Here is a 17,876-nt window from a genome sequence, read left to right on the forward strand (position 1 = left end):
AATCAGGGGGCCTCCGGAGCTGAACCCCATTAATTTCAACTCTGGGATCCCCTTGTTCCCAGAGGTACTTACCTCCGTAGTAGGTGCCGGTAGCCACTTCAGGGTTCACTATATGGCTGCTTTTCAAAGCTCCCGGGCCCTGCGGACCAATAGGAACTTGTGACGTCACCTGCTGCGGCTTCCTATTGTCCCATGCGACCAGGAGCTTTATACTGCAGAAAACTGCAGGAGATACCGGCACCTACTTCGGAGGTAAATACTGTATCTATGGAAGCAGGTGGTCCCCAGAACTAAAATTAACGGGGTTCAGCACCGGAGACCCCATGTTTCAAACCTATATTAGAAAATTAAAGAAAGTAAAACTGGCTTGAATTGCTCCTTTAAATATCCAAAACCTGTGCTGACTGATGTTACTAGAAATATGGCAGGTATTCAAATGCCAATAATTTCAACACCATGCCTCTCCTCTGGACTGCTACTACTAGGATGCTTTCTGAGTCCCTAGTCTTGCTTGTCAAACAGATGACAGTAAATACAATGATATTATGCTGGTTACATGACAGTTGTTGCAATGGTTCATATCCACAGTACATTGGTGTGTACAGAGCTGAACTGGCAAGGTTAATGTCTAAAGGAAGTCCAACATACTCAACAACACAAATTAAAGTTGTAGAGCACGTGACAATTCTCTTTTAAAGTATTTTACAAAAATAAAATCCAGTTCCTATTAAGATATATGTTTATTATTAAGACCTTCCATACAATACAACACAAAACAGCAAATACTGTATATAGTTTTGCATTACGATAATTAGGTATAATAAATAATTATCCTAACAAATCCATCCACTTATCGAGATAACTAAAAACAATCAACACATTTAAGCCAGCTGCAATAAAATTTTTTATTATAAACATGAATAACAAGATATATATCTAGAGCAAAGATATTTTAAACACTAATTGCCAAAATCAACATTCTTTTCTGCATGTGTTTTTCAAGTTAAATTAGTGCAATTTACAACACTTTTATAATGAAAATATTTAATTAGATCTACAAAGTAATTAAAGGAGCAATCCAAGCCATTTTTTTCTTCCTTTTTTAATACAGGTTTGAAGCAGGGGGTCTCCGGGGCTGTACCCCCTTAATGTCGGCTCTGGGGACCCCCTGCTTCCAGAGATGCTCATCTCGGAAGGGGGTTCTGGTATCTCTGCAGGTTTCAGCTTCCTCGTCACATGGGACAATTGGAAGCTGAACCTGATGACGTCACAGCTTCCTATTGGTCCACAAGGCCCGGGAGTTTAGAAAAGCAGCCCTATAGTAAACCCTGGCATGGCTAAAGGCACCCACTACAGAGGTAAGTATCTCCAGAAGCAGGGGGTCCCCCGAGCTGAAATGAATGGGTTTCAGATACGGTGACCCCATGTTTCAATTCTGTATTTAAAAAAAAAAAAATAACAAATAACAAAACGGCTTGGGTTGCCTTTTAAATATGAGCATATCAAAACTTCACATCTGTCAAAAGCATACCAAACTCAGGCAGAAATCTGCACTTCAACATTAAAAGATAAATTCACTGAGCAGAATAAATCTAAAATGATATAGTTACATAGTTACATAGTAGATGAGGTTGAAAAAAAACGTACAGACGAGACCACGACTATTCTAAAGCTTGCCTTAAACTAGCCCGGTTACATTCTGGGTATGTGCTGGGCTAGTTTAAGGCAAGTTTAAGGCATTTCTGCATTGACTAATGACCCATAGAATTAACACAGCAGGGGTCCCAGGCAGTCTCATTCAGTTTGAATGGGACTGCCAGGGACCCCCGCTGTTAATCTGATGGGCTATTAATCAATGCACAAATGCTGGGGCTAGTTTAAGGCATGTATCCAGAATGTACCTGGGTCTTTTTGGCGATTGCCAATGGTTTGTGTTAGAATAGTCGCAGCCTCTGCTGTACGTCCATCAAGTTCAACCTATGCTAAATTTAGACAACAGATACTTTATTCTATATCTATACTTACTTATTGATCCAGAGGAAGGCAAAGAAAAAAACCCAGATATCCAATGATATCTCATAAGGGGAAAACAAATTCCTTCCTGACTCCAAGAATTGGCAATCGGATTAATCCCTGGATCAACATCCTTCCCATGTATACTTATTTGGTATATCCCTGTATACATTTCCTTTCTAAAAAGATGTCTAACCTTTTTTTGAACAAATCTATTGTATCTGCCATCACAGTCTCCATGGGTAATGAATTCCACATTTGAACTGCCCTTACTCTAAAGAACCCTTTCCTTTGTTGCTGGTGAAAACGCCTTTCTTGTCAAACTTAAGGGATGGCCCTGAGTCCTTTGTACTGCCCGTGGGATGAATAGTTCTTTTGAAAGCGCTTTGTATTGTCCCCGAATATATTTGTACATAGTTATCATATCCCCTCTTAGACACCTCTTTTCTAATGTAAATAAATCTAATTTAGCTAGCCTCTCCTCATAAGTTAGATTGCCCATCCCCTTTATTAATTTGGTGGCTCTTCTCTGCACTCTCTCTAGTTCCATAATGTCTTTTCTAAGGAGTGGTGCCCAAAATTGTACTCCATATTCAAGGCTCATATTCTTACTAATGCTTTGTAAAGCATGTTTATGTTTACTTCCCTTCCATTCATTGCCCGTTTAATGCAAGATAAGATCTAGTTTGCCTTTGCAGCTACTGCATGACTTTGGGCACTACAGGCGGTCCTCGGTTATCCGACAAAATGCGTTACTCAAAATGGCGTCGGATAGCGAAGCGTCGTAAAGCGAAACCCGTTTTCCCATAGGAACACTGTTTAAATCAAACGTTCCGTTCCTGAAGGCATTTTTAATGCTAAAATACACAGAAAATGTTACTCAAGCAATAAGATATGCAGCACACACATAGATTATGATGGAAACATTATATTTATTGATTCCAGAACTGTAAAATAAAACTATAAAAATAAAACTATGCTGTATTCTGTACAGAAATGTACATGAGCAAAAAAAAAAAAAACATCAATTATTGGAGGAAGATGATTGGGGTGGGGGGGATCTTCAACAGACAACGGACTTTTTGGAGGTGATGTAGGTGGACTTGAAGGTTTCGGCCTCTTGAAGAATCTCTTCATTGAAGTCAGGACAGATCCTTTCTTTTTCAGCGTGTAGATCTCTCTATAGCAGTTGACTTGGTTAGACACCACACGACTGACTGTTGAACTCCGTTCAATGTTAGGGTCATTGTCCTCAAATATGGCCAGTACGCTATCAATGTGCTTGAATGCTGCAGCCAAAATTTTGGTTGACAATGATTTACGTGGCTGTGGCTGTGCCACATCAGCAGATTGGTGGGCCTCCTCTTCAGCATTTTTTTGCTCTTCTAATTGCATCAGGTCTTCATTGCTCAACTCGTTAGAATATGAGGCGAGCAACTCCTCAATATCCTCGGTTTCCACCTCGAAGTTGAGATCTCTGGCCATTTGCAAAACAGTTTCTGTAACCTCTGCAACAGTCTCTGTAAGGCCTTGGACATCAGACACAAAATCAGGGCCCAAATTACGCCAAACTCCATTTAAATTGGATTGTTTGACCTCATTCCATGCCTCTCCGATGTTTCTTACTGCATGGAGAATGTTGTAACCCTTCCAAAATTCTTTTAAGGTTGGACCACTTTCACATCAGTTGCTCTGATGGCCTGGGCAAATGTTCGCCTAAGATAGTAGGCTTTGAAGGAAGCGATAACCCCATGTCCATCGGCTGTATCAATGAGGTGGTGTTGGGGGGCATGAACACCACCATGACGTTTGGATGATGGTCATCCAGGAACACGGGATGGCCAGGAGCATTGTCCAGGAGCAGCAATGCTTTAAAATCAAGGTTCTGGTTCATGCAATATAATTGTACAGCTGGGATAAATTGATGCTGGAACCAGTCCTCAAAAAGGCTCCCTGTTACCCATGCCTTACGGTTGGACTTCCAAATCACTGGAAGTGTGCTCTTTGCATAACCCTTGAGTGCCCTAGGGTTTCTGCATGATAAACAAGTAAAGGTTTTAGTTTGAAATCACCTGCAGCATTTGATCCAAGCAGAAGAGTCAGCCTGTCCTTTGCAACTTTAAACCCAGGCATTGATTTTTCCTCTTTTGCAATGTAGCTTCTACTGGGCATTTTCTTCCAGTAGAGCCCAGTCTCATCAACATTGAACACTTGACGTGCGCAATAGCCACCATCCTCTATAATTTTGGCCAATGTAACAGGGAAGGTTTTAGCTGCCTCCTCATCAGCACTAGCAGCTTCACCGGTCACTTTAATGTTATGCAAGTTTGCCCTCTCTTTAAACCGCATAAACCAGCCCTTACTTGCAGTGAACGTTTCCTCAGTGGTCCCTTCTCCATGCTGTTGCTTAATGTCCTCATACAGACTCAAAGCCTTGGCCTGAATTAAGGCTAAACTAATAGGCACATGACGCTGGGATTGATCTTCCAGCCATATGATGAGGAGTTATTCTACCTCAGCAATATGCCCAGCACGTTGCCTTATTGTTGTACCTTGCATAGGTGCTGAGCCCTTAATCTGTTCCAAGATTCTTGCCTTGTCTTTGATTATTGTCACAATAGTTGTGCGAGGTATATCCAAGGCACGTCCAATTTCTGTGTTCGTCTCTCCTTTCTCAGAGCGCTTTATTATGTTTTGTTAGGTCTCCAAAGTAATAGATTTTCTATTCCTTTTTGGAGTAACAGCACTTTGCTTTTTGCTTTTATCAGCCATGGTTAGGGCCTAAAATACACCACTAAACCTTCACACAGACTGTTCAGAATGATTTCCCTAGCCTGCAGCCTTCTGATTGGACAATTGCCGCAATTTTTTAAAGCGTCGTAAGAGCGTCGGATAAGCCGTTCGGGCGTCGTAAAACAGGCCATAGGGATGCATTGACTAGTGTCGGATAAGCCGTTCGTCGTAAAACGAAACGTCGTAAAACGAGGACCGCCTGTATTGCTAAGTCTGCTGTCTACAAGCGCTCCTAAATCCTTCTCCATCAAGGATTCCCCCAATTTATCCCCATTTCATTTGTAAGTCGCCTGTTTATTCTTGCATCCCAAATGCATAACCTTACATTTATCTGTATTAAACCTCATCTGCAATTTACCTGCCCACGTTTCCAGTCTCTCCAAGTCCTCCTGAAGAGAAATTACATCCTGCTCTGATTCTATTACCTTACACAATTTAGTATCATCAGCAAAGATGGAGACATTGCTCTCGATGCCAACCTCAAGGTCATTAATAAACAAGTTAAAAAGCAGGGGTCCCAGTACCGATCCCTGAGGTACTCCACTCACGACTTTAACCCATCCTGAAAAAGTTCCATTTATGACAAGCCTCTGTTGTCTGTCCTTTAACCAGTTTTCAATCCAGGTGCATATATTATTACTAAGTCCAATTTTCTTTATTTTGTACACCAACCTCTTGTGTGAAACCGTATCAAAAGTCTTTGCAAAATCTAAGTAGACCACATCAACTGCATTACCCTGGTCTAAATTCCTACTTACCTCCTCAAAGAAACAAATAAGGTTAGTTTGGCAAGATCTATCCTTCATAAATCCATGCTGACTATTACTAATAATTTTGTTTTCCATTAGGTATTCCTGAATATTATCCCATATTAAACCTTCAAGTAGTTTCCCCACTATTGAAGTCAGGCTTACAGGTCTGTAAATCCCCAGTTGTGATCTAGCTCCCTTTTTAAATATAGGCACCACATCTGCTTTACGCCAAACTTGTGGTACTGAGCCTGTGGAAATGGAGTCCTTGAATATTAAATATAATGGTTTGGCTATTACTGAGCTTAACTCCTTGAGAACTCTTGGATGTATGCCATCGGGGCCAGGTGCCTTGTTTACTTTAATTTTTTCAAGCCGCTTATGAACTTCTTCCTTAGTTACACCAATTGTTCATTAATATGGAGGTTGTGGCTTCCTCCTGCGGCACTAACACCTGCAATGAAATTGATTCTTCCCTGGTAAACACAGGGGCAAATAATTTGTTTAATACATCTGCCCTTTTTCTTATCTCCAATAATCTGCCTACCAATATCACACTGAAAGGGTCCTATATTTACTTTTCTCATTTTTTTGTTATTAAGGTACTTAAAGAACTTCTTAGGGTTGATCTTACTTTCTATTGCAATCCTTTTTGTCATTATCCATTTTTGCTAATTTGATTGCTCTTTTGCAATTTTCGTTACATTCCTTATAAATCTGATACGATGTCTCCGTCCCTTCTGACTTAAAGAATCTAAATGCCTCCCTCTTCTTGTCCATTTCCTCCCCTACCTGTTTATTTAGCCACATTGGTTTTGACTTATTTCTTTTATACTTATTACCCAAGGGTATACACTGATAAGTGTGCTTTTCTAACAATGTTTTAAAGACTGCCCATTTATCTTCTACATTTTTCCTTGCAAAAACATCATCCCATTGCATTACTTGTAGATTAGACCTCAGTTTATTAAAATCTACCTTTCTAAAGTTTAAGGTCTTTGTTGAACCCAAGTCATCTGTTTTTTGATCACTTATTTCAAATGAGACCATGTTATGATCACTGTTACCCAAATGTTCCAGGACTTGAATATTTGTTATTACTTCTACATTGTTTGATATGACCAAATCCAGTACTGCCCCTCTCCTGGTTGGTTCCTCAATAATTTGGGTCATATAATTGTCTTTAAGAACTCCAAAAAACCTGTTTCCTTTGTTGTAATGCTAATCTAATTTTCCCAGTCTATGCCTGGATAGTTAAAATCCCCCATTATGCAAACATGACCCAGTTTTGATGCCTTCTCCAATTGCAAAAGTATTTTAGCTTCCTCAATCTCACAGATATTTGGTGGTTTAAAGCCTATCCCTACAAACATTTTCTTTATACTTTTACCTCCACTGCTAATTTATATCCACAAGGTCTCTACATTTTCATCATTCCCTTCATAAACATCGTCCCTTATAATAGGTTTTAGATCCGGTTTAACATATAAACATACTCCACCTCCCCTTCTATTTGTTTGATCCTTCCAAAAAGAGAATAACCCTCTAAATTAACTGTCCAGTCATGAGTTTCATCCCACCATGTTTCAGTAATGCCTATGATATCATACTGCTCCCTTGCAGCTATTAATTCAAGCTCCCCCATTTTATCTGTCAGGCTTCATGCATTAGCAAGCATGCATTTAAGGTTTTTTTTCACACTGTACTATTATCTTATCTGCTCCTTCCTTTCTGCGCCCACTTGGTTTAGTCTTTAGAAGTTTTCTAGTATTATCTGTACTTACTATGGGTGTCTCACTGCTTGTCAAACTCGCACATGCCCCATTCTACCTCCATAACCCCTTGTATCCTCCTCTATTCTATTTAGTTTATCTGTTTCATTCCCCTCCCCCCTCCATCCTAGTTCCATATCTACTGGACCTTTCACGAGGACCTATCATTTGTTTATAATTATATTTATCTACAAAGGGTAGTCATTTTTTTCTCAAACATAATACACTTGCATTATTATTAACAATGTTTCAGTAATTGGTAAATGAAAACAGAAATATGAACTAATCCAGCGCAGTGGAATTATTATAGGAAATACATGTTTCAGGCAGAAGTGTTCCATACCTTATCCAACAAAGCTTCTCCATCACGTACAGCTTTCCTGAGATCACCCTGAAGGGTGGAAATCTTGTGGTCTTTGGCTTCAAGTTGATACTTCAAATCATCTACAAAGGACTTCATTGTACCTTATGATTTCTGTCTCCCTAAAAAAGAAAACATGTTTGATGACTAAACTTTCAAAAAGAAGTGAAATGCGAAACAATTGTGCTGTATATGGTTTATTATTTTCATTATTTATTCTTCCATAACAAATTAATAACTACTTAACCTCTCCGACAACATTGACTAATCTCTCTTTTCCGTTCACATTTTTGTCTGAAACGCTACAAGTTTTCTGCCGTCTTGGGGACCCTAATTCTGTCTCCTCTGTCTGTTTTAAAGAGTGGGGGGGGTGAACTCTTCTTTAGGATTTTGCGTTTTAATGTTTTTACAGGAGGTGTAAAAGTATTTCCCACACATTTTTCAGTTTTTATCCATTATATTAAGAAATTAAATGATCACAGGGGCTATTTTCTCTAATCTCCACAACTTCTAGTAGGTGTGGTCATAGAAACCCCTCATTTACCACTGATTAAGACATTGGAATAAATAATGTAACCTAAAGTTACCGCAAGATTTTCTGTGTTGACACGTATTCTTTTGTCAAAATAATATACATGTTCATTTTATATATATTTTATTCGTATGTAAATCACTGATTAATAAAGGGCACTGCCAGTCAATGTACTTTTATATTTCCAGATACAAAGCATTTACATTTGTATATAAATAGCCAAAAGGAACATTGTTATTTCGACAAATAGGAATGGAATTGCATGGTCAACGAGCTCTCTCATGTATTTGCATATCCAGATTTGTACAAATGGAACCATGCATGTGGGAAGGAAGCATCCCAAATGACAATGACTACAAACATGAGATCTCAACAATTGGCTTTAGTAGTATGCATTTATTTTGTAAAGCAGAGCAAGGATCATCAGGATATTGAACTCTGTTGAATGATCACAGCATTGTTACCAGATCCCCATTCAGGTTCTCACTCTTGTGAGGCAATAGGTGGTATATAATGATCTTCCTCAATGGGTGGTTTTAGGAACGGGTTCTTAATTACCCTCCTCTTGACATGTGATTTGTGCAGATCCAATGTACACTTGTATGATCTCCCAGGAGAATACTTGATCTGTGATGGATATGAAAGCAACAGCAGCTTGTATAGCACTAGAAATTGCATTATTACTAGTAAACCTGTGGCCAGAATATGCTGTGGTACACCGCCGTGATTTCTAATACATTTCAACAAATGAAGTATGAATATACTTTGTATATTTATTGTATAATATTTTTACAACAATATGAAAATACATATCAAATTTATAGCAGATTGTCAAAGTACAGAATCCTTACAGCATACACAGATATCAGTGCTAATGGTTACGGTATAAAATGACATGCATAAATACATTCTAGTTATCTATGCACATCATTTAGTAAATAGTCAAACAAAAAAATATTACAAAATTAGGAAAACTATTTTTTTGAAAGTATATATTTAAACTATTTTCAATTGTTACATCAACATGTACAGTGTTATACCGAATATGTAATTTAATCTATAGAAATGTCTATTTTGCTATGAATGCAATATAGTATGAAAAAACTAAAAGTGCAATAAAAAAAAACAACGTAATATGGAAAGTGTCTCCATGATCACACAGAACAAAAACTAAGGATAGGGCTAAGCTGCCTTTCCAGGTTACAAAGCACTCGCTCAATTTTTCATGTTGTCATTCTGCTCTATTAGCAAAGGCTAACACAATTAGGTATGAATATGCAGTAATAACATGCAAATTGTTCCATCACAAATGCCCCAAGGCAGCAGCAGTCTCAGCCTTTCTAAGCTTGATTCCTTCGACATCATTACAGGCTTGGCATAATTCATCAGGATGAATGGGGGAAAAAATACCTCAGCCTTTTTTTTTTTTTGCAAGCACCCAGCTAGTAAAAACATCAGCGGCTGTTAAGCGTTTCCCTCGATAGGTTTGTTAAGAATGCTGTCCCCAGCTCCTTGCCACTCCTGCACTTGTACATGTTTCCCTTGGGTAATGTTAGACACTACATTTGCGCCTGCCAGAACAATTAACCCTACTGTTAATTAGAATGAAATGTCAGGCACACAGATGGTATAAGCTGGCACCCTGCCATTCCACCAACTGCTGCTGAGAGCAGCTACCACACCGCTGACAGCTGCTCAGCAATGTCCCAAGCCAGCACATGTCAAAACTTTACAGCTGAGGAAGGCTAGAAAAAAACAGAGAAGGGATTTTTAGTCCCAGCAGTGATGATGGCTGCTTTATTACTGCGATATTTATTACCTGTTGTCACAATGCAACAATCAAATAGAAATATGCAAACAGTAAGCAAACCTTTTTTCAAAACCACACACATTTTTTGTTTGTAAGTTTGGAGCAGCAGGTATATGCTGTACATTCAAATCAGCCAAGTATTATTATTATTAGAACAACGTTCAGTGTATGGCTGCTGAAAACCTACATGAAATAAGACAAAAGATGAACTAAACAAAGACGGCACATTAACCAAAGTGTAAATCTCCTCACGGTTCATACCATTACCATCCCTTTCACATTATAGTAAAGAACTGTTTCACGGAGTTTCAGGAAATGTGCATCTCATTTAGTGATGTTGTACAAGGTCAAGTTATATGTCCATTTAAACATAAAGGGAAAAAATATTATACAATATCTTAACTGTTCAAAATGAACACCATTGTTATAACCCACTAATCAGGCTTATACGTCTACCTTTCAATCGTGTAACAATGTTGAAGATTTAATTAACAATGAATGAAATACAATATATCTCCAACCTACTGTATATTGTATATAGCAGGCAGATCAGGTAGGCTCACATACTCCACCAGCTTTTGGTTCAATTACTTATACAATGATTCCTGAGCACTGTAATGTTATTCTGGTCCAAAAGGATAGACAGAATATTTATAAAGATATGTTTAAAAGTACTTTACTCAATGACAGGGTACATGCTATCTGTACTGCTTTATCCAGGAGAGCTTGTGCAACAGAGCAAACAATGACAAGCGATCAGTGCATTTATTTATCAGATAACAGATAGATACAAGACATTTGTTATTAGCAGAATACATCACCATTAAGCAAATCAATATGAAAAAATGTAAAGTGATATCAAGTGAGATAAATAGTCTAAGATTAATAGTACTATTTGTATATTATTTAGCAATTAAAAAGTTGCATTAGTAACACGTGTAAGTTACTAGTTCTACCTTACAAATATTTACGCACAATGCATATATTTAAACATCTATTAAACTATTCTTTATTGCTGCTTACAGACCTGATATATTATAGAAGGTTTAAGGTGCCATACAGCTACATGTGTAAGTATGTCCTTATCGCTGACCTTATATAATGCATTAACTATCTTGTACTTCACTAATGTTGAGTCTGCCACTACAAGCAATTTATTCTGTCTTACAACCATTGAGTGCTCATAAATCAGTATTATACCCCTTTTTACTGAGTTGGTGATTTTACCAAATGCACGCAGACATAGAAGCAGCAGCATTTGTATTGAGAGACTAATATTGGCACACATATTGATTTTAATTAGTCTAATTAGTTCATTACACTAAAAATCAAACAGACCATTTATTACATTCAGTACTAATGGCATAAGATCAAGGATTTAATATGATAATGAAGTAGATCAATTATCACTCATAAAGAAAGTCATTAACAAGTGTAAACACTGTCAAATTGAATAGAATTACAAATTATGAAGTCACAGAAAGTCCATTTGCAGGAGTACAGTGATTTTATTTTGTACTATTGGCTACACAAAAGGAGAAAGTCATAGTGATTTTACACTATTTCAACATTATGATATTGCAATTTGCTCATTTGTACTTGGATTGCTGAAAATAAAACTAAATCTTAAAACATAAAAATAACGTGCATTACGATTCTAACTATAACAAGCATACTTAAAATAATACAAAAAATAATATTAACATGTGATTCCCCCCCCCCCCATGTATAAGTAACATTTCTATATTTTTAATCAGTTGAGTCAATATTACCAAACAGAGAAAGAACAATAAAAAGAGAAGAAAACTTTAGACAGTAGGGGGGAGGGCGGAAAATAGTAGGGTTTATAAATAACACATTCATTACCACACATTCTTAAAGCACACTGTTAAAGATCAGTTTTTCCTAGCAGCTATCTGAACAAGAAAACGGTTTTCAGAGAAGACGAGAGCCCAATCTAAATAACATTAATGAAGTAAGTAATCCATTGTAGTAAGTGAAGATCGATTTTTCTATATTCTGTGTAGTTTTTTCCTGTGCTGGAGACGATGTTAGTTCTATTTATTTATATGCAGCCGATACCTTCTGCAGATCTGGGAAGTAACGGCTTCACAGTATATAAACCTGAGCCTTACAAATGCATCTTAATCCTTTGTAAGCAAAAATCAAAGCATCTTTCACTAATTTTGGCCCACAAGTATCAACTTGTTGTGATCCAGAGCGCCAATTTAGTTAGGTAGGCATTACCTAGCTTCACTTTTTTCCTCTTCTTCAGTGTAAAAAAAATCTCTATCTAGTCTGACTGAACTTCTTTGTTTCTCATGTAGCAGGAGACCCAGGTCACCCGTCCCCGCCTTAGTGTACACCGGTTCACATCGCTGGACCCCACATCTGGGGACCAGATGAGACCGATCCTTCTCTGCATTTCCACTAGTTGTGTCAGCTACCACATGCAGAAAACTATTCATGGAGAACCTCTCCAGCCTCTCAGCATCGATTGTTCACCAGAGCAATACATGTTTTCATGGAAGCTTTTTATATGTTTTTTTCACTTCTTCCAGTGAATTTTATTATACAGGATGTCCAGACTGAAGTATATTTACTTGTAGCAGTTCCATGCCTCTTAGTGTGGACACCTTGTATAAATAAACTTAAAACACTACCAGTAAGACAAATAAGAGGTGGACAAAATATAAAGTACTTAGGAGCCTAATAAAATGTTTAGTAGACCGCGTGTTTTTTTGGGGCCATCAGATTTGGGACATTGTACCAATCTCACCACATCCACTCCAGCATCTGTTGAAGACTGTGGGTATATTTTATCGAGTCTATCTGGGACCAAGTACCAACACAGTATACCTATTTTCCTTTATATTTGTGCAGATTGAGTTTTTAGATGCGCTCGCAGAAATGGCTTCCGATTCCTTCAGTGGAATACTCATACCCAGAAAGTTTAGTATCTGGGTACATGTCCTGCAAGATATTATATCCACAACAGAAATACGACCCCCTTAGAGGAAGAATCCAGGTCTAGCCTTCAAAGCAAGAAAACCCTCCACACCCCCCCCCCCCCCCACGTAGATTCAGAGTGTGAAGAGTCTTACTTGAAAGAAGCAGAAAAACTAAGAACTGGGAATATTATATTTTGTTTGTAATTTAGTAAAAGATTTTAGTGTTCCAGGTTCAAAAAGGTGTAATCATTTTGTGATTACTGCCTCCTGCCAAAGAGAATAATTCCTGGCCTCGCAGCCAGCTGAAAATTGTGGATTAGAAAACAGTGGAAGAATAGGCGATGGGCTTTGAGTCAGGTCAGCTTTTGTGGCCCATTTATCTCAGTAAAAAAAAAAAAAAAGAGAACAAGAAATTGACGGAATGGCATACATCTCTCAGGGGGTGTTATGATTTGGGAATCCAAAGTAAACTTGGTAGTGGAGTGGGGGGTAAAGAGTTCAACTTCCACCTATCGTTTTGAGATCTGTCTTTGCGTACCAGTCAATAAGAGCTGAAAATGGTGCTGCTGTTAGTTAAAAATGTTAATTAGAAAGAGCTAAACAACCTGTAACAGTTGGTCTCTGCAAATTAGTCATAGAAGTTCTTGTTCTTTATCGCCGAACCATATGAATTTATTTTTTACTGGAAAGTATACAACTCTCTGAGGGATTGAAACCGGGAGGGCCTGAAAAGCATACAGCAATCGGGGCAGAATATTAATTTTAGTTGTGGCAATTCTGCACAGCCAAGAAATCTCCAATTTGTCCCATGGGTTCAAATCTTAAACCTAGAAGTGTCTTAACAAGACAGGGTTATTTTCTGTGTAAATGTCAGCAGGATCCTTAATAATATGTATGCCCAAGTATATTAAGGAACGATCTTTCTAACGGTAAGAAAAAGAGGGTTTAAGAGATACCTCCGAGGTGCGATGCACTTCTATAGTGAGAACCTCTCTTTTAGTGGAGTTAATTTTGAGATCTAGATATTTGTACTAAAGGTCTGTAGGGTTCTTTGTTAATATGGTAAGAAAATCAACGGGTTAGTTAACATTAAAAGAACCGTGTTGGCAAATAAGCTCAACTTATATTCAGTTTGTACCAATTTACTTCCTGAAATGTCTGGATTCTTCCTTATTGCTATAGCAATGGGTTATTTAGCCAATGCAAATATCAAAGGGGAGAGGGGTCATCCCTGGCAAGTGCTACTCGATAAGGGAAAGGTTCCAAGAGGAAGCCTGCTGCTTCAACTCTCACTACAGGAGCACCATAAAGAGCTGATGTCGCCCCCAAGAACCATTAATTGAATCCGTAGGCCCTAAAAGTTTTAGCATATATTTCGAATGTAATCTGTCAAACGCCTTTTCTGCGTCTAAAGGAAGGAGGACCATGGGGATCTTTGGGAATACGCATAATGTCTATTTATTGTACATGAGTTATAGACCAGTTCATATTTCTGTTTCTAATAGTAGCTGCTCTATTGTTATTTAATTTGTTTCTAAGTTTATTTGCCAGAAGTTTATCTGCCTTGTTGACTTTTTCCAGAAGAGTGTTGAGTTGAGCTTTAATAGTGGATATTTTGTTGAATAGCGGTTTTGTCATGGAATTTCTTTAATTCGTGCTTCAAATTTTTCAATCCTTTTTAAGTTTTCACCTTCTCTTTTCCATTTAGAAAAAGACGAAAGGTTAATCAGGTGACCCCTCATAACAGATGTATGTGCCAGCCAAAAGGTAGCCATCCATTTCTGGGATTTTATCTAAGGAAATGTAGTCTAGTAACTTTGCATTCAAGTGCATTACCAGCAGAGTCTAAAACTGAATTGTTTAGTCTCCACTATGGTTTATTAAAATGTAATCAATGGAGCATGATCCAACCAAGTGATTAGGTCAATCTTGGTATTGAGAAGAGATGGCATTAGGACCAGCGTTTTTGCTATAAAGAAAAACACCCATTGGTGGCATCCACACTAAGCAGCGCAGCGGTCAGAGCGGTCTGTGACCGTCACGTTCGGTCAACACACTTGCAAAGAATCAGGCATGTATGCATGCTGGCGATCGATTTTGAAAGACGTGACAGTGACTGATCGGTCAATCAGCACTGCGTACAGCTATAGGTGCATGGGGTTACTTTTGAAACGCCAGGAGCCCAGGATTTTTCCACAGAGAGAGAGAGAGATGACAAAAGAAGTATAATGTATAATAATAATAATAATGAAAACACACATAATATCAGTAACTTACAATTGAGAACACGAAAGGCCGCTCAAGCAATGAGAAGATCCCGTAGTTCGTAATGGTGATACATCAGAGACTGTGTGCGCCAGGTCACCGGATCAACTAAAAAGCCTTCAGTCCCAGGAGGGTTCCATCAGTCACAAACGTGAGATGCAGGACGCAATAAGATTGTTTTGTTTCATTCTCTCTCTTATACATATTTTTTGTGTTAAAAATAATGATTTTTCTTAATCAATCTGAGGTTACCATTAGACTGTTCTGAGCATTGATGAGAGCTCTGTTTTAACCTCTAGGACAATAAAAATTTCAAACGTTTATATCTCGTCAAAGGAGCATCGGATTTTAAAAATAAGAATGCCTTGGATAGGTCAAAAAGAGATCTCTTAAAGGAAGTAAAAATTTAAAAATAAATAAAAATAAACACTAATCAGTGCACACTGCTGCATTAACCGTTTGAGTGCCACTGCTCCTCTGGTAATCACGATCATGTGATCGCTCCATCACTGATGATGGAACAGGAAGGAGTCTGTCGGTTCCTCTCCATTGTAGATCGCTTCCTGCAGTACACAGGACACAATCTCTAGAAAAAACGAGTGGTCATTTTATGACACAGCTACTACGTTATGGGGTCCATGGAGTGCCAGACCCCATAACGTAGTAGCAAGATCATGGAGCACCCAAAGGGTTCATCGATGTTGGACTCGACATTGAATCCTACAAATGTTTTCAAATGCTGAATTACTCTGTTGGCTTATCTGAGAATGCAGGGACGACACAGGCCATGTACAATCAGAGATGCTATGGGGCTTATTATATATATCTGTCGATCGGGCAGTTTTCACACAAAATTCCCCATGGACTTTAATTGAGATTTTGGACAAAAAGCAGCCAAATCACTTTGGTGGATATAGAATAAGCACATAAGGCTCTTCAATTTTGGAAAATAAACGTTTTAGAAAACGAAAACCACATACCGTTTTTCACTATCATTATAGAATATGGGGTAATGATTTACAGGATTGGAGAAAATTTCTACATGTCATAATGACCTTCACCAGATAATTATTTAAATTCAAAAGAATTTAAAGTGGGGGTGACTGCTGGATAATAAATATTCTTCAACATTATAAGCCAAACCACAACAGACATGATTTCAGTGAAGAAAAAATAGGTTTTATGTTTTTGGGGGTTTTATTTACATGCATGTCCAAATCCTTTAGACATAGCACAAATATCCATGTGCGTTTCACTAAATAGAGCATGTAATTAAAATTATGTTGGTACTATTGAGTTAATTATGCCACTGAATCAAATCTTAAAATACCAGTTCTGTTTGTTAATGAACATATGCAAAAAAAGCAATGCAAGCAAAATGCTAATATAATTGTCACATTTTTCAGGTTAGAACATTTTTAATCATAATCAATTACATATTTGGATTTTTTTCCAAAAGGCAGAACAAAAATTATTTTAATAAACATGTAGAACCCGATACATTGGCAGCAAATGTCTCCTGGGGTCCTACACGTTTTTCCTCAGAGAATGATATTATGTAGCATTTCAAAATATACTTGGATTATATCCAGAGTTGAATGGTGTCACAAATTTTTATATAAAAATTGATCTTTTAGCTATAAATTATATCTATCTGTAACAAAAAGAAAGATGTTTGTAGTAAAGGTCCATTAATAACAGACCAATTGCTTTAGAAAGGTGAGCTAAAACACAGTGGAAAATGCAAATGTGACTAAATCACTTATGAATTTTATGAATAAATGTAGTATTTAGTTTCCAGATGAGCCGCTTGTGGGCTAATAAAACGACAGATGGTACACTGTTATTGTACAAATATGTACACATCCGTTTTAATCAGCAGGACTAAATGCTTTCCTGTACGGTTTTTATTTGACTGTCTCAACAGTATTCTTTACTGTTGGGTTTTATCTCTTGCTTAAAAGTATCCCATTTATTTCTATAATCAGATTATTAGATGTGAGCACTTTCTCTGATGTGGAATAAATAGCTAGAGCACTTGAAAAATAAATATATAACACAATCTTAAAATATTACAAGGTCATACTAAAGTGGAATTGAAGTTCATTTTATGCATGTGAACAATGGCAAAAATAAATAATTAAGATACAGAGAGGCTTCAGCCATTCATTCAGTGACTATTACAAATAATAGCCCAATATTAGTAGTGCCCTGTCCTCTTAGTTATCTGCATTTACAATGTTCTTCTCCTGCGTATTCAATTTCACAACGTAGGTTACAAAATCAAAGACAACATTAAATACTAATAGTTTGATTTACCATTATATCCTAGGAGAGTTCTATTTAAGTACCAACAAAAAATACATATTGGTGTGGACCATGTAATTGTGCCACTAGTCAGAAGATGGATGGTATATAGAGATGGGCAAAACTAAAAATTCGAACCATGGATATTCCGCACTGGTTTTACCAAAATCCGATTCCGCACTCTTGAAATCCGAATGCGGATTGGGCACTAAAAAATTGTGTGGATACATTTGAATCCACCACTGGATCCGTTCCGCCTAGATTTTGTAGAATGTGCTATCAAATTTCCGAAAATCCGGTAGAGGAGAGAGGAGGTGGAGAGA

The 17,876-nt window shown here is 37.7% G+C and overlaps 1 protein-coding gene across 4 annotated transcripts in view; it reads right to left on the reverse strand.

Moving 5' to 3' along the window:
* LOC142482964 (uncharacterized) overlaps nucleotides 1-17,876 on the reverse strand; it is a 760,779-nt gene that overhangs the window by 731,108 nt on the left and 11,795 nt on the right. For all 4 annotated transcript variants that reach the window (XM_075583088.1, XM_075583087.1, XM_075583086.1 and 1 more), the window contains exon 2: nucleotides 7,671-7,810. In XM_075583088.1, coding sequence (XP_075439203.1) covers nucleotides 7,671-7,787 — 117 coding nt within the window. In that variant the 5' untranslated portion in view covers nucleotides 7,788-7,810. The remainder of the gene's footprint in view (nucleotides 1-7,670; nucleotides 7,811-17,876) is intronic.

Source organism: Ascaphus truei, chromosome 2, assembly GCF_040206685.1.
Source record: "Ascaphus truei isolate aAscTru1 chromosome 2, aAscTru1.hap1, whole genome shotgun sequence".
NCBI lineage: Eukaryota > Metazoa > Chordata > Amphibia > Anura > Ascaphidae > Ascaphus > Ascaphus truei.